The 25,745-nt window shown below is 37.1% G+C and overlaps 1 protein-coding gene across 9 annotated transcripts in view; it reads right to left on the bottom strand.

The window, feature by feature from the left end:
• Positions 1-25,745, bottom strand: part of EBF3 (EBF transcription factor 3) — a 216,228-nt gene that overhangs the window by 123,097 nt on the left and 67,386 nt on the right. The window contains exon 1 of one of the 9 annotated variants that reach the window (XM_044445626.1): positions 17,561-25,298. The exons of the other annotated variants lie outside the window; for them this stretch is intronic. Within the exon in view, the coding sequence (XP_044301561.1) occupies positions 17,561-17,826 (266 nt within the window). The 5' untranslated portion in view covers positions 17,827-25,298. Of the gene's footprint in view, positions 1-17,560; positions 25,299-25,745 lie in introns of those variants that run through there. 9 annotated transcript variants of the gene reach the window in all.

A 25,745-nucleotide genomic window follows, 5' to 3' on the forward strand; every position in this document is an offset into this window, starting at 1 on the left:
GTCCACAGGCTCTACAAAAGCTTGTGCACAGATATGCTACCTTGAGTGCTATTTTTCTTGGTAGAAAGCTAAGGTACAAATTGTTTAAAAAAATAAATGTATATGCATGGCAAAGGGTAATGAACACTTCTATAGAAAATATAGGAGTTAAACATATGTATTTGCATTGCTTCTATCTCATTCTTCCTTGGAAATTCTGAGCGACATACTGCATTTCCAGTTGTCTTCCACTAGCACTTATAACTGCTACATCCAGAGGTGTGTCAAGGGTAGTAAAGAGTCCAGGGACAAGGGCTTCTAGCCTTCATTCTCCTTTTCACCATTGCAACTCACTTGTTGGCTATATCTAGACAATGGCAGTGGTAAGAGGGAGAAACATTAGATACTACCATTCACTGGCTCTCTACCTGTCAGGAAACCAAGGTGTAGGAATGATGGTAAAGGGAAGAATCAATGGCAGCTTGTGAAAACAACTTTGAGAAGATGGATTAACTGAAGGAGGAAGACCACTGAAGTCATCTTGCTCAAAGGTCCTGAAAACACAAAGTCAACTTGGCACCCTCATAGCTTCTATAGCATTCTTAGACCATTGATTTGGCCTACTCCACACAGCACTATATGTGTTTGCCTGTGAAGTACGATGTCAAAATGCATTTGCCCTCCATTAAGTTACACTCAATCAGTCTGCACAGTATCACTACTGCAAACATTTCTTAAATATGTTGAAAGCATGAAAATAGATGTTCAGCTGTGGTTTCTTATTGCTTTCTGCATGGGTTGCACATATACAGAACATAAAATAATCTTACTTTGTTTCTGCAAAATGAGTCTGCAGCTTTGCAAAATGTAGATAAAGACAGTAGAGTCAGATGAACTGATTCAGAGGGGAAAAAGAGTCATCTGTTTTTGAACCTTTAAGAACTTCAGAATTACTTGCAAAAAGTAAGATAAGTATTTGGCATATTCAGCTCATCCTTTCTGATTGGAAGCTAATCTGTTGTTCATATAATATATTTGTGATTGTTTGCCAAATGCCAACATTTTCTAGAAACTATTCCTTGTGCCTGTAAAAATGCCTATTACAGGTATATAACTGATGCATAAAAACATACAGAAATTTCTGTAGACTGAAAAGTTTCCCTTATCTCCTGGACTATTGAAACTCTTAGTTGTTTTCAAGTCTATTGACAAACTCAATTTTCAAAGCTTTTCACAATAGTATAGCAGGGCTTGTTCACATAGGGAACTTCTAGCCGAAAATGCTTTTTTGGATACATATTGTTCACTATTGTTATCCCTCCTCCTCCTCCTCTTCCTCCTTCAGAATGTGTGCTCTGTTTCTTCCTTGTTTTACTGATGTTTTAGTCTAAGCTATCATTACTTCATTTTCTTTCAAAGACCATAGAACAGGATCTACAAAGGGAAATCTTATGAGACTGTAAAAATAGTCCATAATTTAAAATAAATCCAGTGTTCCCTGATCATGTCACAACTGCACAGAAACACTTTAATTTGATATAAATTTCTCAAGAGAAACTTCAAATTAACTTAGATTTAGCTATGTTCAAGGTATTTTAAGTTAAGACGGCAAAATAGATGATACTTTGCTGACTCCAGTGTTTCAGTGTTGATATTTCTATATGTTCTATTTTATTTTCTGCTCAGGCTAAATAAATACCAATATTTACCTTCAAAGAGTCATCATAAAGAAAGCCCCTTGGGATATAAAAATATACTTCTCTCATCCTCCTTCTAAACAGTGTCAGATTAAGTTTTTTTAGAAGTAAGTGTGCTAAATTCTATTTATTTGAATTATTATTTTGTATGTGAGCAGTCATCACCTGCTGTCAAAATATAGCACATATAAAGTATGTGGTGCTTAATGATATTTTGTCCACATCTAATATAAAAATGATGAGGAATTTAGAAGCTAGTCCTGTAGTTTCTTTGTATGAATTAAAGGTTGGTGCAAATGCCAAATCTTGGTATTGAAAATTAGGCATGAGACCACACCTTTTCCAATACTTTAAAGTAATAAGAGTGAGCAACCATTTCATGTGATCCTCAAACCTGCAATCCAGTTGCATAATTCTTGGCTTTGGCATGGTAGTGATGCCATTTGCAGCTGAGAGTAACACAGCAGAATGACTCAATAGCTAAATGGCAAGAAGTTTCTTTGACAGAAGGATTTTTTTGCTACAAAACTCAGCATGAAGTCCTTACTAACTATATAAATATACCCTCTTTTCCACATATACTGCCCAAATAAGAAAGTAATAAATGAATCCTGCTCTGTGAGCCAATAAATAAATAAATAAATAAATAAAATCAAAGAGGGCAAGTCACAGGCCACTTAACACTGCAGCTGTTCCCCAGGCAATGTCAACAGACTCTATAGCTCAGATTGTAAGTCTCCAAAAACTCAGGAGGCTGCCTGCTTGGTCCCTAAGGAGATGGACTTTAGCCGGGTGTCACACTATCAGGAAGGTGAAAGGTTGCTTTTGACAGCTATGGGACAAAGTCACTGTGGGTTTACATTTCCATGTGCCCTGCAGAGAAATAACAAGCGATGTATTAGTGCCCAACCAGCTATATAGTACAAGCAACAGGGCAGCCTGAATACTTCAGAACTGCTGTCTATAATACAGTGGCACAAAAAATAATAGTCCTGTTTTATTTACATTTCAAAAGGAATGTGAAGAGTAGGTCACAGCCAAGCAGTTCCTTGGATTCACTTGATTCACAATGTATATAGCTGTGGAGCTATAGAGGGAAAGGGCCATCCTAGCCCTGTGACCAATAGAGAAGTGCTGGTTTCAACCAACTGTTGATTTGGGTTCCTTGTAGCTTACACATGCAGTTGCAGAGAGCACTGCCACTCTCTACTCACACATGAGTGACTGAGGAAAAGACTTAACCTTACCAAACTAAGAGGTGGGGGGAATGTGCCATCTGCAGAGCCTCTAACACCCAGCATTACCTATTGTCAGTGGTTGGACAGACAGCTGTATTGTTAGTCCACTTACCTACTCCACTGCTATCTTCCTCCAACATGCGCAAGTTAGTCCTTCTTGTTTCACTCAAACATTGGTGAGAAAGACATGGCACTACTTCTCTTCACATACAAGTCAGAACCAGTGCTTGAGGATACCTGCTCTGAATGTATTTCCCCTGAACACAAAGGCCTGGATAGTATACCCATCATGGTATATATGCAGCATTATATTAAAAAGCTGAATCTGTACTCTTATTGGTAGGGTCAGCTGGACCAATAAGTGCAGCTGCTTTTCCTAGACTTCCACATACTTTATTTTAGCTGTATTCCAAGCTCCTTACTATGCCCTTACAAAAAAGAATCCTGCCTTTTGTTTCCTAAAACAGAATTAGCTCACTATCTCCAGACGTTGGGCTTCAGCAATGCTATTTACATATTTATTTATATATTTAAGTCTAATCCAACAAGGCTTCTGAACAAAAGGATTTAGCAGGATTTCAGTCAAGTACTCTGAATATACAACTTGAGAGCTTGTGCACAGCATGACACAAGAGATGTTATGGAATTTGCAGGAAGAACCTATTATTAAAAATGACATGATTCTAAGGGTAACTGTTCCTAGTAGAGGACCAAACTATGGTTACTATCACTGTTTTAATTTGTAGCCCACCCACATACCCAAAGTCTTGGTAGGTAACAATGTTGAAATCATTTACTCCCATTCCTGTCCAGAAAACCGGAAATGAAATATTCTTCATTTTTACCCTTCTTTTAGATCGTCAATCTCTAGATCAGAGGAGTTTCTAACGAAGGTGTTTCCCAAGGCAATAGCAGGCCTTGGGAATAGTTCTCTGAACATCTTTGCAGTCATTTCAGTAGCATGGGGCTGGGGTTCTAGAGGATATTATCTTTTAATTCTGCTCTTAAGTTTTGCTTTCTTAACTTCCTTCCTGTGTTAATTTAAAAATTAGTATCGATAGTATTGAAGACCACATATTCTCAATAAAGAGGCCCAGCCTTAGGTGATTAATATCCTTAAACCCCCACCAAAGTTCCCATCTCAGTATATAGCCCATTGCCAATCCCTGGAGCCTGCTTCTCTTCTTCCTTTTTTCCCACCTGCCTTCTGAGAATGAATATTGCAAAAAATGAAAGCAGCAGTGTTCACATGCCCCTTCCTTTCCATCCAGGAGGTGGCATGGACCGAGCACAGAGCAAAAAGGCAAGTCAATGGTTAGTGGAGATGATGGTGGTGGACACCTTCAGGGAAAGGGCTTCATTGATCAGGGCTGATCCATGGTATTTTGTTTCCTGAGATGCAAAGAACAAAACAGAATGCTCTCCCATCCTATGTACAAAAGCCAGAGGAACTAGCAACTGGATCTTTTTTCCCTGCAGTAATGATGAAATAACATTCTCCCCTTTTTCTCAGGACATCAGACTCACTCAAGGATAGTAAAGATAGATACAAGCTATCTTCTCCAGCAGCTTGTTGCAGCCTCATTTCTTCTGCTACCTGAGGCAGCTAACATTGGTTGTATCTTGCCCAAGAACTACCAAAACCTGAAACCACCACTGTCACAATTCACATACACCTTGTACAAAATGAAGAAGAATGATGATCACAATATTGGCAGCCTTGAAAGTATATTTCTCAAACCAAACCAAACAGCTGTGTCACAAAACTTTCTGATAAACCTTGGCAAAGGCTGCAAAAAGGATCACTGGGGTAACATTTGCTATTGAAGATACTAGGTGCAAATTGCCCTCAGGGATGTTCACCATGTATCTGCTTCTTCACTGAACCACCTTTCTAAAGGAGTAAATCTGCTTTCAAACTGGATTTCTGAATTCATGATTGAAACTGACTAGCAAAGGGTTGTTTCACTCAACTGGCTTTCAAAAATCAGCAGAAAAGATAGAAAGTGTAGTATCCAAACAGTGGTGAACATGAACACTACTGTGAACAAAGGAGGATGAAGGAGGCAGGGAGAATGTGTGGCCACAATCAGTCCAAGTCCAAAAGTACTATTAAAATATAATACTAAATGGTTCAGGATATGCATGGATATGAAGCACCATGTACTAGACATGTTGGCAGCATGTACCAGGCACAGTATGGATGTTTTAGCAATATTCAGGCTGCCATCAGATGTGAATTGCTTGGACTGAGCAGTGAATGATTTAGAAATCTGAACTGCTCAGATTTATTTTTAGCATGCCCTCTGGTACTACTTCATTGGCAGAGCTGGTACCATAGATGGGCACATGCCACGGGCCCACACCTCAGCAGTAGTGCACTGACAAGAGTCTCCTGAAGTTCCTACTTCATTATTGCAAACTATTTTTATCAAACTAAATTGGTGCTTCCCTACCACCACTCCTAGACACTGAAAAAATTCATAGAAGAATGTAGAATCAATGAAGAGGAAGTGATGACAACCTGAAATTGTCATTTTGTCAGTTTGCAAAAATGATTTGGTAGTTTGGTGGGGAAAGGGAGGGTATCAAGGGTTAGTGGGGTTAGGTCAGGAGTGAAAGTAGATCCTACTTCATTATTGCAAACTATTTTTATCAAACTAAATTGGTGCTTCCCTACCACCACTCCTAGACACTGAAAAAATTCATAGAAGAATGTAGAATCAATGAAGAGGAAGTGATGACAACCTGAAATTGTCATTTTGTCAGTTTGCAAAAATGATTTGGTAGTTTGGTGGGGAAAGGGAGGGTATCAAGGGTTAGTGGGGTTAGGTCAGGAGTGAAAGTAGATATATGAAAGGTAGCAGGACTAGAGAGATGGGAAAATAGGCAGAACAAGCTGACTGAAAGAACCTCTGGTAATGAGGAATAGGGAGAAGTAATTATACAATGGGAAATAGAAGCTTTGAAATATGGTAGAAGGAACAGAGCAGAGGCTGTTTAAAAGACAGGACTTGGAAGGAAAATGTTTGGAGGTCTTTTCATGACTCTGTGAAGATTCCAGCTTATGAATTTTATGAAATTAAGCCAGCACTTCAGATGGAGACCTCCAAAATTCGGAACCACAAAGCATTCAGAAATTCAAAATACCTTTAGCATTTAAAAAAAACTACAAAAGAGTTTAGGGAACAAAAACATTGCCCAATGAGCACTGCACACAGAATGGTGACAGAATCTTTATAGATGGAGAGAGAAAAGGCCATGGCTTTTTGTCAAGGATAGGCATGGTTGAACACCTGCCAACAACCCATACCTCAATATGGTCCCAGAGTTGTTCTTCCTCTTCACTACTGCAATCCGCTTGTTCATCTGCCTCTTAATCTGGCCTAGACAACAGTGCAAAGAGAAGGAAGAGCAGTAGATGCCACCGCTTGCCTGCTGGCTCTCTGCCTGTCAAGCTACTAGTAGAAATGGTGAGAGAAGCAATTGCCACTAGTAACTGTGTATTTGGAAGGTAGGGAAAGAGAGCAAGTCCATTGACCATATTTTGCCCAAGGGCCTTCAAAAACCTAAAGCTGCAACTGCTGTTTGTTTGGTATCCTAAACAGGATCATTCTACACCATGGTTTCTGTTTTATTTTTTGCTTTTTTGTAGTTTATTTATTTTATTTATTTTTTTATTTATTTAGAGGACTTCTATGCCGCCCCATTCGCCGAAGCCTCGGGGCGGCTCACAATCCACAGTTCACAGTTGTTATCAGTATAATTTCTAAGCACTACAAGTGAAATGGTGGTAATAGTGCAGATACTTTTACAGTTCAGAATCCAGACAGGAACCCCCCCTCCCCCGCAAATATTACATTCTTCAACTTACCTGGTTTAATGATCACTCCTATTTTCTTCTTAGTATGAAAGCAAAGTAGAGAAAGGAACAGTAGTAGATTCATTTCTACTAGAATGATTGTACAAAGATAAGTGAAATCAAATAGTTTATTGCAAATGTTAACTAGGGTAGTGTGGAAGCATAAGTGCCAGTGTATGACATCAGTACAAAATGGGGTAGTGGGGGGATACTGGGCTTGTGTATACATAGAATTCCTTCAGAACAGCACATAAACTCCATTAAAATTAGCTAGGTTATCTGGCATACTGCACCTATTGGCAACAAATTTTGGCATTACATTCATATCCAGGATGTGGTAGATGTTGAACAAATATTCAGGGTTCCTGAACCTATGACAAAATATAAAGCTATTTATGTTAATAAGGTCCTAAACTCAGGACACCATTACATCATATATTTATATCTAAACCATCCTGCCTGTTCAATGAAATGCTTGTATATACCTAAAATAAAAGTTACAATTGCCTCAAGAAATGTCAATGTGACACTGATGTTTTCTGCCTTAACTGTGTGAAGTATGGAAGTACAGTATGTATCTATTATACATACTTGATTATGCTAAATGTATCTCTGTTTGCATACTTTGTAGGCAATACTTTTTATTTTGTAGTTTGTATGTACACAAATACTTTGTATTTTTTTCTCTGTGCTTTAGCAGTTAAGTCAAAGAAAAAAACCAATGTAACTTTTCCCATAACAATCATGATATTCATTGCTGTCCTTGGATGCAAACCTTTGGCTGTGTTTTGGCTAGCCCACCACAGGATTCTTGCCATCAGACTGTGGCTCACACTGTATAAGTAAGCACTTGGAAACACAGAGTGTTCATCAGAACTATGGAAAAGGAAAGCCTCTGGTGTTGGGCTGCTATTATTACCACATATTCTATATTTTCTTGTAGCCATACTAGAAAATACTGTTTTCTAATTTTGAAAATACAGAATATATGTTTGAGTGAAAATTGTGATATTTCCTTTTGGAATTGGAAAGACAGTTCAGCCAACACAGATAGTATGTGGCAGATACCCCAAGATATGGAGAATAGCAGACACTGCCACATGTTTATATTGTACCTATTCTGGGCTATCGTCTGATCCCTACATTTTCTGTCAGCAAAAATTTTCAATACAGCTACAAGGAGTAACAGAGGATCCAAGGAGGGAAAATGAGTACTGCTAGAAAGGCATTGGAGCTTCCTTTCTATGTAAAAGAGAGGAGACCCCTCCATGTGTGACTCTCTGGAGGGGGAAGGGAAGACCATCTGGACCACTGAGGGGAACTTACACACAATTACTTAATTGCAGTTTTAAATGAAATTGTCCATCATAAAAGATGCCTGAAGAATTTTGACTTTAACTGCCTGCCTGAAGGAGCTATAATATACCATTGTTATAGTTTGTCTTAATTTTATTTCTCTAACACAAACTAGAGCCACCACTTCAGAAATATTTGGGATTTAGCTTTAATTGTACTGATTTAAACACAGAGACATACACAGATGCACACACATCTCTTTGTGTTGAAAGCATCACGGTGATTTATCCTCATTATTGTGTAAATAGGTTTCAGCAGTTCTCAGTAAATAAAACAAAGAGTGACAGGAGGAAAAGGGGGAATTTGCTTTCCTACCAATTAGAGTAGCCTTAGGCAGTACTTTTAAGAGGAGATAAATCCTGCAAATCACTAAAATGATCCTGTCACATGCACAAAATATTAAAATCACACAGCAGCACATTTCATACAGTTTGCTTTGGTTTAATGAGTTGGGGTGGGCTTCGTCATGAGGTTTGTTTCTCACAGTTGGGGACTACTGAGTGACAGGGGAGATCATGCCCAACTGCAGCTTCCTAACCAGTAGGGCCAGATGGAAAATCACAATTCACATTTAACACACAGTTTTTTAGAGAATGAAAATTCCTACATTGCCTTTTCACCTCCTATTTCTAAAATTCTTTACCCTAATAAATCCAAAATATTCTATGTATTAGCCAAGAATTCTTTCCCTCCTTCTTTCCAGTGGAGTATTAGAAAATGAAGTACGAGAACCCTATTAAGACAGCAACCTGTTAACTGTGCAAGTTTTTCAAAGATTAAAAGATAGGTTTATGGAACATATGTTGTCATGCCCAAACACTATAAAGGAAATATCAAGGTAATGATGCTGTCTCACAGTAAAATGGATATAGCTACCATCTGCACATTCTGCCTGTCAAATTCATCTGATTTTTTAATCTCATACAAATGAAATGGTGCACTTTTGGCTTCTGAAGCATTGTGACAATTTGTTTTGTCTGGTATTTTCACATTTAGTTAGCAGAAAGTTTTTATTGGTTTGGGTGAATGATGGAGGGAGAGTATGGAATTCATTTCTAACTGCTGAATCACTATATATTGAAGAATATATTAAAGAGACAACTTATATTGGGGTTATAATGGCAAACAAGATGTGGTAGACACAAAATGTGCTGCTCTAAGAGCTCCTACAACAGATAACCTTATGACAAAAGCTTTAGTAAGTGTATCCTATTTTCAGCAACTACCTTTTCCCCCTTTTTCCTCCTGTCAAGTTTTACACAGTGACATTTATACTTAGTACAGTGAGCAATGATTGCTACCTTGTTACAATGTATTCGCTCTTTTTTCTTTTTCCACTTTTGGTACAATGCTTTATAAGAGTAAAATGTATGACAGTAACCTGAGTCCCTGGGTCAGTAATGTATTAAAACAAAACAAGACACACATGGCTTAAGCACAGCAAGAAATCATGCAAGAATGGGGGTCTCAGACAGGCTTAGATAAAGAAGGCCTACCTAACAGCTGTAATTATAGCTCTGCTTATACGAGTCAATTCTTTATTGCATATGGGCTCAAAAAAATTAGCACCAGTGCCAAAGCAGAACAACAGTGAAGCAATTTAGACTGAGGACCCAACTTCACTTTCTTGGTAGTAAGCTCTGATTAAATGAGCACGCCTTACTTAAGTATGGCGTAATAGACAGGTTGAAAAGCTTATATTATAATTAATAAAAGTTTAGGCTGTAATCCTTTGCACTTTTTCATGGGAGTAAGAATCCACTGAACACAGTAGGGCTTGTAAGTAAACATACATAACCCTGTTGGTCAACTATATATATATATATATATATATATATCAAGATTAACTACAAAAATACAGGAACTGTAAATTATCATGAAATGTATTTAAAGCTATAAAGCTGACATATATCTGAGAATAATTGATTTCAGCATTAAATGACTTTAGCAATGAATATTCCAGGTGATAAATTGCTTTTCTATTTCTTTCTCTTATGTGTTCCTATAAGTTACTTAGAAGAATCTTTGATACACTTCACATCTGGCCTTTTTGTCTATGATCCAGAATATCCTGTCAAGTATTTCTGTATTGTTTCCTATTCCTCTGAGTAGTGTCTAAGGGATAAATCCATACAACATGCCAACACCCATAGGGTTTGCTGTTCTACCTCCCAGGCATGCTATTCCCTACCATGCATACTGGAACACAGTAAAATGTTCACTTCCAGTCACTTTGGATAAATTGCAGAGAAATACTGTGTTCAGAGACAGCCCAAAGCATTGGAGCCTATACAATGATAAATTAAGGCTGCCATCCTATGCACTCTTACCTGAGCATAAGTTTCATTGCAGTTAGTGCACAGGATTGTGTTGTGAAATGTTATGTGACTGCATTTAAAGGTACAGACAGTGCCTGGGTTACAAATGAGTTCCATTCCTAAGAAAACGGATATTAATCTTTAAGTAGTCAAATTTGAATCTTTAAATCAAAGTCAGATCATTTATAGCTGGCTGTCCACATTTGCAGGGGTTAAGGATGCAGGATTCCCATGAAAATGGAAAAACCAAAAACATATCTAGTCTCCTCCAGCCCAAACTCACCAGTGCCTCCTCTTTACATTAAGGCAATGCCAGATGGATTTCCCTCTCTGAATGGGCAGGGTAGGAAGGCATTTTTTGCAGGCTTCCCTCTCTACCCTTTTGCTTCCTTTCTCTCTATGTTTTAGAGGCCTTCCTTCTCTCCCCTTCCACTCCCTCTCTATGGTGATAAAGATTTTTTTTGCTGTATTTTAAAAAAAATTAATAGGATATATGGAAGTCCAGGTTGTTTGTAACTCAGATGATTGTGACTTGGGGACTGCCAGTATCTCCAAATCTGCAAACTAAGATTTAGTTGACTGCTGCCTAACAATGGGAATAGCCATAATGATGCCACTGAAAAGCAGTTCCAGATTGCTGTTCAGTGGTGTAGTATTGGTGTAGTATCCACCACCCCTAAATTGTCATGTACATGTATGTGATCTGTGCAACAAAAAGAACTATGGAAGTTGAAGTGGTTAGTAAATACAGGGTACATGAGTCTAGGTATGAAGGGATGAGTAGACCTATTATTAGTTAAGCAAAGCAATTCATGGGTTGGTTTTAGATTTGTATAATAGTGTTTTGGTTTTGGTTATTTTAAAGAAAGTCTTGATCTTAAAATATTGTGAAGATGGTCATTTCTATAAAACTGAATTCATTTATATTAATGTTAGAAGTTTATAAAGTATACTAAGAAGCATAATACATGATTCTTTAAAAATTGCACTTGCTGCAAAATATCATACATTAGTTGTGGTGCATATTTTGGTTCCAAAAAAGCATCAAGAGTAGTTAAGGTATACACTAATCATTCTCTATGAAATGTTGGGGGTATGGGGGAGAAGCAGAACCACGGTATTATTTGTGTCCAAAAGCTATTTGTAGTTTTTCAACTGTAGCTATTTTTTAAAATCTTAGTCCAAAACATGTTTTTAGTAATGGGACGGCATAGAACAATGAATAAAATAAAATAAAATAAAATAATGTTTAACTTGAAAGTAGGTATCATTGTGTTTGGAATTGTTATTATGTGTGATTATTCATGACAACAGATTTTCTTTTACACTGGTTTTAAAATTCCCATAATCATTGTTTTATAGAAATGTTAGTTCTTTCACCTATTCTACAGAATACACATATTCTGACATTTTGTTTCCAATTTCTTTTCTCTTCTAAACCTCACTATTTTTCAATATAACTCTTTTTCTTTACACGTCTTTCTCTTTCCCTTCACGTTTCCACCATTTACCACTGGTTGAAAACCTGCATTTTTCAGGAACCTACTCTAAATGTAGATCTAATGGAAAACATAATCAGACCTGTGACTTCTCACTGTATTAAGCAGTGCTTTTTTATTAATTTTATATCACCCTGAGCAAAATTCAAGAGTGATTTTTCACAATATGATTTACATACTGGGCTGAGTTATATTTAAAATAATTTGGACTGAATTATTTGTACTAGAATAGATGGCCACAGGAAAAGGATGGAAAATAAAAGCAGCTTTAGTCAGAATCTAAACAATTTGCTGCCAAATACAAGCAGCATTTCCCCAGATTATAATTTACACTGTATTAACTGTCAAGAGTACTTTTGAGAAATACAGATAACAATTCAGACACAATCGATAGGTAGTGACAGTTGATTTTAAAGCTTAATGCAAGACAAGGAAGAAATGACTGGTGTATCAGGTCTGGAAGAATAAATTTGTTTTGTATTTGATTTTTGTGTTAAATTTATTACTGCCAAGAACAGCTCTCTTTCAATAATATTAAGAACAAGATTGTGAAATTGCAACATGTTTGTCTCCCACAGTTTTCATTGCATATCCAATATATGATGTCCCTTCTCAGTACGATAAATATAATACTATAAAACTGTTCTACATTTCTTTTCTATAACTTTTTCTTTTAAGTACAGTACTAGCCCCCCATAAAAAACCCTACCCTCAAACCAATTTACTATAATTAAAATCCGCTGGAGATAATTGTATAAGAACTACACAGAATATCTAGTTTGTGAAATATTTAGTTCTCTGTGTCTATATAATTTCTAAACTGTCCAATCATCATCACCAAGAATAAACAAACAAACAAGCAGATGAATAAACGAACAAACACAGAGATTCAGAAATATGATTGAGGAGGCTGATATATCCTTGTCATAGTCAATACAAGCCTTTTTTCAATTCTGTGAGAAGGTCTACTGTATATGTTAGGTTCTGATGTTGTTTCTGTCCAAACCACAAGAAACTTACTTGACAAATACCAGGGAAAAAAAATTCCCTTCTAGCCCAACTCTATCATACCACTTATTTTATCACTCTTGCTGGGAAGGCCTCTCAGCAGAACTGTATACTCAGAAATCTACCAACGTGGTCAGAAATGAAATGATGAAATTTGCCACCGTTCAAACTTATCCATACTTCTCACTTATGACATGATTGATTTTCCTTCAGAATGCTCAAATATGGAATTGTCTTCCTTTTTTTTCACTACGGTAACAGCTAATGTATACAGCCTTGGCTTGTCTGGGAAACGCAAGAAGTTGACATGTAGAAGAACAACTGAAATGAATACGGATGAAATTTGAAAGTGCAATTTTCCATCTGCCAATCACCTTTTAAAGGCACAAGTTAACCACCAATCAGGAAAATCCTTTGTGAGATCATATTCATTTACAATTTCCATCTGATAGGTCAGCTAGCCTCATTAATCAAGCTTTTAGAATCTGATACAACTCTTGATCATGTATTCTGCTTTTCCTATTGCTCTAGGAATACTGTATTGCATTTTCTCAATGTGTTATTGATAATTTATATTATGAATTAAAATATATAGCCTCTTTCTAGATGGAATTTGATTAGGTGACTACAAAATCTATTTCCCTTGTTATGGTACATAGCAGATCATTTCCTAGAGCTTGGCTCAGAAGAAAATGTGTGGTATTTCTAGCATTAATAATGTATGGTCACCAAAACCCATTCTGGCCATAGCTTCAAGATGTTTCAAAATACAGCCAATTAAGGTTTATTTAATTATTAAGGTTGAATAAATAACAGTGAAACATGTTAAAAATCTTTCAGTTTCAGTCAATCATAATAAAAAATTAATGAGACTGGATAGAGAGCCATAAAAACTGATAGACTGCAATCGTGAATTATAAATTGGTATTGATTTTTTCTTTTGCAATAACACTCTCAGGTAATCGTATGTTGCCACATGTAAAGTGCACTCTCCTGGTTGAGACTAATATTAACTATCAAATATATATGAGATAGAGGCATTATGACACTTCAGATTTCCCAAACAAAAAGCAAAACTACAATTTGTGGAATAATAGCAACATAGTACACAGAATCCTATGGTGTTTATGGGAGCAGAAAGGGATCCCACTGTGCCATGAATTCATAAGGCATAGTTACCTTATTCTTCTCCTGCCATTCCTTCTCTGATATGTTACCTTGTTAGTTTCACTAAGAAAAGCATAAATATTTTTTATTATTTGAGAGGCTCATCCTGTCTTGCTTAATAGACAGGCCACATGGAGTTAAAGCCATATTATATGGCCTGGTGCAGAAGTGATCATTCAGAAAACCAAAGCACATATTTTATACTGCCTGGCTTTATTAATTCTAAGCCCCCAAGAAATAGTGAGGGGATTTTCCAGTCTTCTTTTTATTGAAGTAACATGGAAACAAATAAGACATTTCCCTAGGCTAGCTCAGATAAAGTGGACAATTACTATTGGCATTCTACATGTAAATATTTAACACTTCACAGCTAGTTTGCACCTAAATGCCCATTAGATGTTGCTACAAGCCTAGACACCATTTCCCCATAGAGCTACACTGGCCTCCCTCAGCAGTGTTTATTGGATTAGGGCAAACACACATCTTGTTCTAAATAGCCCTAGAAAGGGACTTGGTTTAAGTGAGAAGAGAGAACCTCCCTCCTGACCAAATGTCTTCCCTGAGTGACACAAACGAACTCCTCAAAGAAAACTCAAGGAAAACCAGTCGCTGTAACAGATTTTCTCTTGACCTGGATAACTGATAAGCCCCTTTTGCAGTTCATTAGCCACAATGATCAAATTTACCCAGAGAGGGTTGCAGTGACTACTGAAAGATATTGCTATCTATTTGAATATAGTTTCTTCATTGGCTTTTCAACACACATTGTGTCTTAATAAAGAAAAAGATCTTTCCAAAGAGTGTAAAGGTCAAATTTATTTCTAGCAGTGAAAAAAACAGCTTGAACATGTGAACAGAACTGAAGCTACATGTAATATACATACTTTTCCATTGATTTTGTCTCTTTTTATAGGAGATTTATATATTGTGTGCAAATCTTTAAGTGCATGGAATGTGCATACAAATACAAATAGTAATAATTTTAACAAATTAATTAAGGCACTTCCAAATGTTCCTACAACTAGTCAAAAGACCATTTTCCTTATTAACCATTTTGAATAGAAAAACACAGAAGTCAAGAAAACACAGAAGACTTTCTGATAGAAGATATTACCAACTAGACCCCCTTGTTAAATTCTGTGAATGAGGAAAGGCACTAAAAAGATTCGCCTAGAAGTTTAGTATGCTTTAGGATGCAATATTATGCATGTTTAGACAGGAAAAAAGTCCTACAACTCCCAGCATTCCTTAGCCAGGATGGCTACAACTGGATGTTGTGGTCTTTTTCTTTTCTAAACATGCATAGGATTCTGTCCTTGATGACTCAGTATTTATCAGTGACTGAATTTGACATATGAAAGTAATGCTCACAAATTCTGAAGCCATAGTGGGCTGAGACATGGGCTAAATAGTGGGCTTACACTAAGTTACAACTAACTCTGAACATGTTCACTAATGTTTAGATCTTTCTTTCAAGTAAGCATAATGGGCATTACAGTACTGAGGATGCTTGTCATGACATTTCCCATAGTTACATCCATAGGAGTCTAAAACAACAGCCAGTAGTGTTAAACCATATATTTACAAATCCTAGTAGTTTTTATCCTAGGAAAACAGGAGAGGACTTTTGTAAAACTAATGGAACTTAATTGCTGAGTCAAGACAAGCCACCCCCAAATACTTTGTTACATGAAGGAACAATATATTATATGTTAGGAAAATTCATTTCCCCAGATGCTACATGAATTACAGCTAAGTTCAGAGAAAACAGGGAATCCGATGGGAGATTTCTTTTGTGTACTGCAACTGTGCCCTATGGGAAAGTTCTTCTTTCACTGGAAAAGCCCACCTATAAGTTTCTATTTTATAATGAATGGTTATATTTCTGGACCTAAGTCCAAATTGCAAGAGTTCCACAAGGTAACCCTTTCCTGCTGCCACCAAGTCTGGTACAATTCAGTTCAAAAAGAAACTAGAATTTCCTGCTGTGCACATGTGTATTCAAGTAATTTGATACATTTATTTGGGGTAGAGAAAGATGCTTCTGAAATGTTTGACATTTTTGTTTGCCTTTTCTTTCTCTTGCTAACTAGTCTGTATTTCTTAAAGAGTGGGATGTTGCAAATTTACTCCTACTATACTTTGAAAATCAAGTATTGATAGTTATTGATGGCTATTGTATAGAAGAATGTTATAAACTTCTAATTATGTGTAACTAAAATAACTTGGTATGCAGAACAGTCCATGTTTTAGCAGTAGTGTCTCACACATTAAGATTATTTTTGTTATGGCTACTTCTCTCCATGCCCCTTAACAGTTTTGCATTTAGGAAATAATAATGGAATAGTTTTCTCAGCAACTTAAGTGAAGTTAGAATTCTAACCTAAGTCTTATGGAATGTATGGCTTCTGCTGCCTTCCTCCATTCTCATGCTTTGTTTTCATAGAATCATAGAATAGTAGAGTTGGAAAGGGCTGTGAGAGCTTTGTGTGGCTCAGAAACTGAATTTTACTCATGCTTATTATCAATATTTGCTCCATAAAGAATCAGTCAAACCCAACACAAACCTAGGTTCATTTAAGCCCACTGATTTCCATAAACTTAAGTAGAATGTTATCAATGTTTGATTATGGCCATAATCCCAAATTATTGTATCTCCCTTATGTCAAAATACATGGGCAATATTTATTTATTTATTTATTACCAGGTACATTGAGGAAGTACTGATGAATGCATCCTTGTTTAACTGCCCTCTGGATATGCATCTACAGGACAAAGTAGTAGGCAGGTATAATTTAAGTCTCCTGTGCCAGCAATCACTACTATCTCCCTGTACCTGGAACTATTGAAAAAACTTGTGTAAACTGTCATTGGCAGTTTTCTAAGTAACTGAAAAAGCACAAGTTAAGTATGAGCCTCCCCACAAACATCTAATTTTCCAACCATATTATTTCTTTCTTCAAACAGCATTCTCTTCCTCCCATCATGGTCTCAGTTACACAGTTAGATCATGTAATTAGAAAAAAAAACAACATGGAAAATCATGAACTAGAAATAAAAGGATTGGACAGACAAAAGCATCTTTCTGGCATTACAATACCTTTTGACAGCAGGTATCCGCATGGTGTTGTCCAACTAAACTGTTTGCTAGGGAGGACTTATGAGTACAATAATATTACCAGCCCCCTACTAGGCACTTTGTCAGAGTACTTAATATATCTAAAAGTCTCAAACTATTGCTGTTGGTTTCTATCCATCCTCTAGCACTTTACACAAATGTCTGTAGAGTACCCCTGTTCCAAAACCCTTCACTCTCAGTACTGACCTTTGTGCTCTGGAAACAATTACTCCTAGAAAGCCTGTCAATATCATTATTTTTACAAGAAATCAATACGCCTCACAAAGTTAATGGGGGATTCAGGCAGCAAGCGTTTACCTTCTTACTGTCAGTGGTGCAGCAGGCTGTGCTCTGGCACAGATGACAGATTCGCCTAGACATTGAGCAGACAGTAAGCAATGGATGTAAAGGAGAAATAGGCTGCAAGCAGGCGTGGAAAACGTCAGCTTCTGCAGGCATCTATGCTCTAACAAGCCAAAGATGTCAGTGTCTTGTACTGCCCACTCTGGAACAACCAACAGAACAGAAAAAGCTAAGAAAATGGGGATTAGAAAACGGCTGTATTTTAAATATAAACAAATCATAAAATAATAAAAGAAGGTAAAATCTATGTGTAGAGTCTGTTAAAGAGGCTCTTTCATGGAGCACTCCCATAGCATTTTTAGGCAGCAATTGTAAAACAATACAGAACTATGAAAGAGAGAGAAGGAAAAGTTGGCTCACTGAAGCACAGGTTTGGCTTTAGATAAAGATGAATTTGGCCCATCAGGTTAATCGCCTCTTTTAATATCCCCCTAAATTAATGTCTGTATTTTCATTTGAAAGTATTTCACATGAAGTCATCATTGTAAGGCCACTAACAGATTCTAAGGCCACTAACTGCTAACAAAGATTCTAAAACCAACAGAGTCCTTTGGAACATTTAAAGAGCACCAAGCCATTTCACATGGGTTATTGAAAATAGGCATACATTGTATATCTTGATTTTTAAAGCTACTTTTTGAATAACAGAAATGAAAAAGTAGAGAAAAATAATGTCAAGACTTAAGAGAATCTGCATTTACCATCCCTTCAAAAGCCCCCAGGCATCTCTTTAACTGCACAGATGTATAAACTTATAATATTCTCCATGTTTTGTATCACAAGTTCCCAGATGAGCTGCAAACTGCACCAGAATGCCTCTTGTCAGCAGACCTGGGAACTATGTGCATGGCAACAAGAAATGTGGTGTGTGTGTGTTTTACTACACTAGCTTCTGAGATGTTTATGATCTGCATACATGCTTGCCAGTAGAACCAATCCTTTCTCATATCCTTAGGTCACTTCTGATTTTGGTTTACTGTACCAGTGAGAACTGTGGCTGCATGCCTGTACACACTTCTTTGAACACTTCAGGGCTTACTTCTAAGAGATATGCAATGAGTTCTATTATAAAATGCTTAATTTAGATAACACATGAAATGTTATACTTATTACTTTAAAAAGCTTTTTTGCTTGTTTTCTTTCTTAAACTCTTTTAAAGAATTCTTTGGGAATTTTAAGTATTCTAAAGTTGTCTGTGCATGGATTATTATTTACACATTACCCTTCTCGTCTATCAAACTGAAGATCTAGATGATTTCAACACATGGTGGGGTTAAAATATTTTTGAAGCTTCCTTCACTTCTATCAACAGTTTGGAATTTACATTAGTGCCTTACATCATTACCTTAGTGTTCACAGCTTTTTAAGGCCTTAATGCAAACCACATGCAGAACCAAGACTGCTTGCAAAGCCTTGTAAACAGCTGTTTTCTGATTGGCTACTGCAGGATGGGAAATGGAAGGTCTCAGAGGGGAAAAAACAACAAACAGATCTCTTGTCTACAAAGCAGAACTCAAAACATTTTTCATGCATTGTGGGCTCCTCTAGAAGCAGCAAGCTGTTTAAAAAATACCTTGCCCAAATTGAGCATTTGCTTGACATGATGGAAAAGTGAGTGCTATTTTCTGTTATACTGCCCCTATTCTACATCGACAAGAATATATTTTTTGCTGTTCCCAACTGATTTCACAGTAGTGAACTCCATTTATGAATTATCTGACACATTTCTTGCAATTCTTCTGACAACAGTGCTCAGTGGAAATTTCAAGGCCCCTCTCTTCTGACAAGTAGAAATATCAATATTTGAATAAATTGTGGATTTTAAACTTCTCACTCTGATGCACCACAGCAAGGAAGACTGAATTTTTCTTTTACTGGGCCTAATCCCCTTGAGCCCAAAGGAAGAAATCTGTATGCAGCGTTTCATTACAAGAAAGCTGTACTGAGTGACATTTGAAGCACACATCTAAGTCGACCTGATGAAGTTTACTTCCTTCAAACAACAAATAGCAGCTTTGTATTATTTCCCCTTCTTGGGGGTGGGGGGGGGAGGTAAAAGCATGATGTCTGAGCAAAAAGCCGAAATGTTGATTCACAAATTGACAGGCCAATCTTTAAACAAATGTGTTTCTTCGGGGGAAAATGCAGCTTTGTTCAAGCTGAGCATTTTTCTTGTGCCTGACAGAAGCATTCCGAGGCTGATTAGAAGGAACTTGTTAGGGTTCTCTCTCAGACACTCTGACTCCACTTTTTAACAAGCATGCAAAGAAAATAACATAAAGATAACAAAACAGTGTCATTACCATCTATGAGGTCTATTTGTGTTATTTATTATTTATTTAACATGCTCACAATTTTTACTTTATGCCATATGCACACCAAAATGACTTCAGCAGCTTCATACTGCATCCTGAATAGCATATTAAATCGCATCATGCCTATTTTATTTTATGCTGTAGAACTGTATTAACCAGATTGCATAATTATTAATCAAGTAAAAATTTGTTTGGTAAAGTGAAATCTTTAGTATGCTCTAATGAAATTTAGTGAAAGAGATAAAAGCCACAAACAAAGGGAATCAGAACATTCCAAAATCCCATGATGCCCAAATAAATTTCAAGTATTGCAGAATGTGGCTTCAGATGTACTTTGACATGAACAACACATCTGTAATTATTAGGGCAAAATTTAATCCCCATCCTTTCTTGGCACCCACCAAAGAACAGTGGCCCTCATTTTCAAACTAAAGTTGGGGAGAACACATTTTGTTACTGGCATCTGGGGTTGCTGTGAAATAGTTTTCTGATGGTGCTGAAAACTGTAGACTGAAAGGAATTGTCTAATACATTAGGATTCAGACCCCCACCTTTTACTGCATAATTTTTATAAATTACTTGTCTGTTGTTGCATCTCCCATTGAAGTAATTTTCAGTTAGGGCCCACAACAGTTCCTGAATTTATCAAATGTGCAGCTTAAAAAATTTACAGAAGGTAAGTCATCCTTCTTCAGCATGGTATCCCGCAGATATGCTAAATTATAATTCCCATTATTCCCAACATGCATGACACAGTGCTAAGTTTGGAAAGACTGCAGGAATTGGACGACTAACTTGGAAAGAAGTATATCACCCCAGTAAAGCAGGCACAAATAAAAAATAATGCTCAGATACTGAAATAGAAACAGAAACATAGAAACAGAGTAAGTCAGAAGGGACCTCCCGAGCCTACCAGTCAGACCCCTGGCTCCAGCCAGCTCCACTCCACTCATGACATGCCTACCATGTGCATGTCCAGCCTGCATGTCCTTGAACACCCTCACCGATGGGGCTTCAACCACCTCCCGTAAAAGTCCATTCCATACGTGGGGTCCTAACTTTCAGGAAGTACTTCCTGGCATCCAAGTTGAACTTTGATTCCCTGAGCTCTGCTCCATTGGAATGTGTCCTACCCTCCTTTGCAGGTCTCTACCCACCTCCATGTAGCGGCCCCTCATGTACCCCCTCATGTACCTAAATACATTGCCAAGTTAAGAATATAAGTAGCATTTTGTTTATTTGAAAAGTTGTGCCCTATGCATCACAACCCCATAAGGAGCATACTGACATTTATAATTCCAAATAATGTAGATTTAGTTTTTTCTGCATGTCCTGTAATTCTAACCCAGTACTTTCCAATCCAGGCTTGGAAAATTTTCTATTTTTAGCCATGCTGAAAGTAGAACAAATCAGGTGAGATATTTCTATACTTACGTTCACATCAGACAGCAACAACAAATGTGCATTTTAAATTAATGATTAATTTGCTTCATTTAAGACTCAATATAATATTTGGAGACACATTATGAAGTTTTCTTGGTAACTTCTAACATTAATTAACTTGCATCTTATTTCTTACAAAGCTTATTCTTCAATACACTTGCAAACGAGTTGTTGCTTCTAGAAGCTTATATACAGAGAAGTTTGGTAGAAATCCTTTTCAAGGAAATATCTGTGAAGAAATAATATTGCACAGCATTCCAAGTGACAGTTTTCAGACAAAAATTATCAGATGGATGTTCAAGTAACAAAGTAACAGATTAGTGTTTTGTCAGATGTAGTTGTTTGCAAGATCTATTAGTGCTTTGCAAAATTTAGAAAAACTAATCTTAAATGGACAGCATGTCTGCTTCTGGGGCTCAACCTTCATGAATAGCAATAGTGAATATAGTAAACATCAGCAGCTGCTGGGCCCCAACCCTTCTTGGCCTTCCCACAGATTTGTCACATGGCTGCACAGTTTGCTACTCTAAAGATAAGGGGATATTGTGGTGCTAGTGGCTGATTTGCCAGGGCCTTGTCAACTGCCCACTCTGCCTAGTGATTTGGGTAGGCCAACGGGCTTCCCTTCTCAAAGTGTTCATCCAGCATTGACCAAGGAAGGCAACAAATCCTTTCAGATGCAGAAAATACAAGTGACTTAGTGACATAGATAGGTTAAAGAGAATGTTAAATAACACAGTATTTTTCTATGCTATGCATTCTTGTGGTGAACTAAGGAGGAAAAGTGGAAGTAGCTAAATTTCAAATGAAATGTGAGCAGACACTATAAGAAGTGAAGAGTTGGTGTTCAGTTTACGATGGGAATAGAATTACAGGGGAAAGGGAAACACAGTTTTGAAAAAAAAAATCCCATGTCCACAGTCCACAAAAACTAATCCCATGACTAAATTATTTTCCTAGGTAAAGTCTACAGGTTTATGCTGTTATGTCTAACCAAGAACAATCAATCCTATTACCTGGGTTATGAAATATTTCCAAAAATGCTTTATTATTTAACATATTTCATACGAACTATTCCCATGGCACTATACCATGTTGAAGGATACAGGCACAAAGCTAAAATAATAAAATAACAGGGATAGTGGTTTAAACAATCATGTTTGACCAAGGCGGATGAGATACTCATACATGAGATGACAGCATCAATCAAACAGTTGTGTGCTGTAAGTTAAGTAGGCAAAAAAGATTTGTCTGAAACTGTGAAGTGTTTTAGAAGAAATCCAGAGATTGTTAAGAATAACCATCATTGAAAGTTGATGTGAATTAAGATGTAGCTTTGGCCCCATACTACGATATTTCAGATTAGATGCTGCCATCATAAGGTATAAGGCAAAACTCTACACCAGGTCAAGTAAGTTCCAACTTCCATAAAATAAAAAGGAGTTTACTGATAGTCAGTTCGAAAATCTCCCTGGTTGCTTCCTAACTGAGAATAGTGTAATACCAGGAACACCGAGCCTACGTACTTATTTGCACATGTGCTTCCTCTCTCCTGTATACTTCCTCAAGTAATATATCCTAACAATAAAGTTCCTGGTATTCAAATAAATGTTCCCAGACTGACTTAAAAGCAGAACAGCATTATTCTTATTTGATCATTTTAATCAAGTGTTACTGTTGATTTTCCTTAGAAACTTTGGAAATGGGAAATAAACAACTGTCATTTTAAAAACCAATATATATCTATATATTTGGATATACAATAGTGCATTTAAAAAGTCACTCAAGTAATATACACAGAAGAGACCAAGCCAGTAAATTGCATGCAACCCCCCAGGCAACCCCCCATCTTTAAGCCACAAAATCATTTTTAAAGTACATTTTAGCCTTTGCATTTAAGATAAACATTTGAAAAGAACACTTCGTGTTAACAGACTGGTATATAAAATAAAAATGCCACATTAATTGCTTTTCAAATCTCATGATCTTAAAGATGATGTCCATATTCATGTATTACTGAAAGGTTTTTTTTTTCATACACTGCTCATGTGGCACAATCCTATGAGCTGCTGGACCATTAAAAATTCAGTTAAAGCAGTGTACAATTAATGCTGGGCTAGTGTCACAAGGAAGCTGAAAATGTGGCACCAGGGCAATATGCAGTTGCATCAGCTTTAGAATAGTAACATCATGCACAGCTGTTCTGTATTACATAATAATGAATTAGGAGAGGTTATAAGCAGGAAGTAAGGCTGCAAATGACACCCTTGTGTGCCATCCCAAAGACATTTTGGCCACTATGGATATGTGTGCATAAGCACAGACCTGCTAACAGCAAGAATGCTGTTCAAGTGACAGCATAAAACTGAGGTTCTGGATTGAGTGAGGGAACATTTTAAAAGACAAAGAAGTGTTGCTGGATAATGGACATCAACCCTTGCAAAAGTCTTCCGACATAATGTTTGGGTGCTCATAACATGACTACTTACACAACTGTATCAGGCATGAATTTATATGCGAAAGTGCAGCATAAATGTAGGTTTCAATGGAAAACCCATTCTTTCTAAACTTTCATAATGTGATCACCAAATGTTAAATAGGGAACAGACAGGGCTTAATTTGAGCCAGACTTCAGCATCAGTTAGGGTTAAGGTTAGTTACATCAGAATATGTGGGACTAGATATAATGCAGGCAAAATAATGGGAGGCTATCTGAGCATGTGCTGAGTTTCACCATAACGTAAGTTCAGTTTGTCTCCATACATCTGAAATAAGGAGACCATTGTTGCAAATGAAATGTTATAATTCTCATTCAAGAGAAGTCCTATCACCTCTCATTTTAGGAATTACCCATTGGAACTGGCATTCTGCTAAAGTGAGAAGTAGAAACAGGCAAATGCATTTGATACTGGAAAACATTCAAGGAGAATATTCTCTAGGAAATGTAGTCCACAGCTCTCCAGTCAAAAGTATCAAGTAGACTTGGTAAGTGTCAGTATTTGACCTGGATAGTTTGCATATGTGCAAGTTACTTCAACATGAAAAATCTACAAACCAGAGACTGCTTTAGGCTTCCTGATTCTCCTGATTTAGTTATGATTGTTCAGAAAATACAATCACACACTCAGTGAAAGAAAATCCTTTTGAAACAGTGAACTATGGTGAATCTTTATACACACAAAATTCTAACAAAATATAAACCTTAGAAACGTACTCAAAATTTGTATACTTGCTTGAGCATGGTTATAAATATTTACTAATACACACTCTCTCCCTTCTCTGTAAGATACTTTAAAGAAAACTATAGAAGTTTGCTATAGTTATCTGACTGAAAGCAATTCTACTCCATTCCCCAGTAATAATCAAAATTTTAAAGGACAGTTTGACAATGAAATTAGATCTCCATTAAAGATACTTAATTCATTTTCTCTCTTCTGACCCAAATCCCTAATAAAAGGCTATGAAGAGAACTAAACCCTATGCTAAAGACTCTGAATTCTGGAAGCTGCGAGATTTAAGGGTATGACCTTAGCTGAACAGTGCAATTGCAGGACCAAAACTTTTCTACTGATTTATAGATACATATTAACCAACTCGTATTGCCCTGGGAATCCAGAAAAATGCATTAATAAGCTATGAAGGACTATGCATATGATTTCAAGAGGCTTAGAAAGTTTTGGTTCATAAAATGCAGAGCACCTCCAGGTTATACAGCCAGGCAATTCCTGAGGTTGACATAACATATACCCAGCATGCCTTTAGATACAGCTGCACTCCCCTTCAGCATGGCAATATAAGAAAGTATTAGCACAACTGTACCACAACATTCCTTGTCATGGCGAAGGGGCTTGCGCAGCTCAATGAAGCCATGAGCTATGCCGTGCAGGACCACCCAAGATGGACAGGTCATAGCAGAGAGCTCTGACAAAACATGATCCACTGGAGAAGGAAATGGAAACCCACTCCAGTATCTTTGCCATGAAAACTCCATGGACAGTACCAAAAGGTTAAGAGATATGACACTGGAAGTTGAGCCCCTTGAGTCGGAAGGTGTCCAATATGCTACTGGGGAAGAGCAGAGGACTAGCGCCAGAAAGAATCAAGTGACTGGGTCAAAGCTGAAAGGACACTCAGTTGCTGATGTATCTGGTGGTGAAAGGAAAGTCCAATGCTGTAAAGATCTATACTCCATAGGAACCTGGAATGTAAGATCCATGAATCAGGGCAAGCTGGATGTGGTCAAACAAGAGATGACAAGACTGAACATTGACATCTTAGGAATCAGTGAACTAAAATGGACAGGAATGGGTGAATTTAATTCAGATGGCCATCAGGTATACTACTGTGGGCAAGAATCCCTCAGAAGAAATGGAGTAGCCTTC

This window comes from Varanus komodoensis, unplaced genomic scaffold, assembly GCF_004798865.1.
Source record: "Varanus komodoensis strain SLA01 unplaced genomic scaffold, ASM479886v1 scaffold49, whole genome shotgun sequence".
In the NCBI taxonomy this organism is placed as follows: Eukaryota; Metazoa; Chordata; class Lepidosauria; order Squamata; family Varanidae; genus Varanus; species Varanus komodoensis.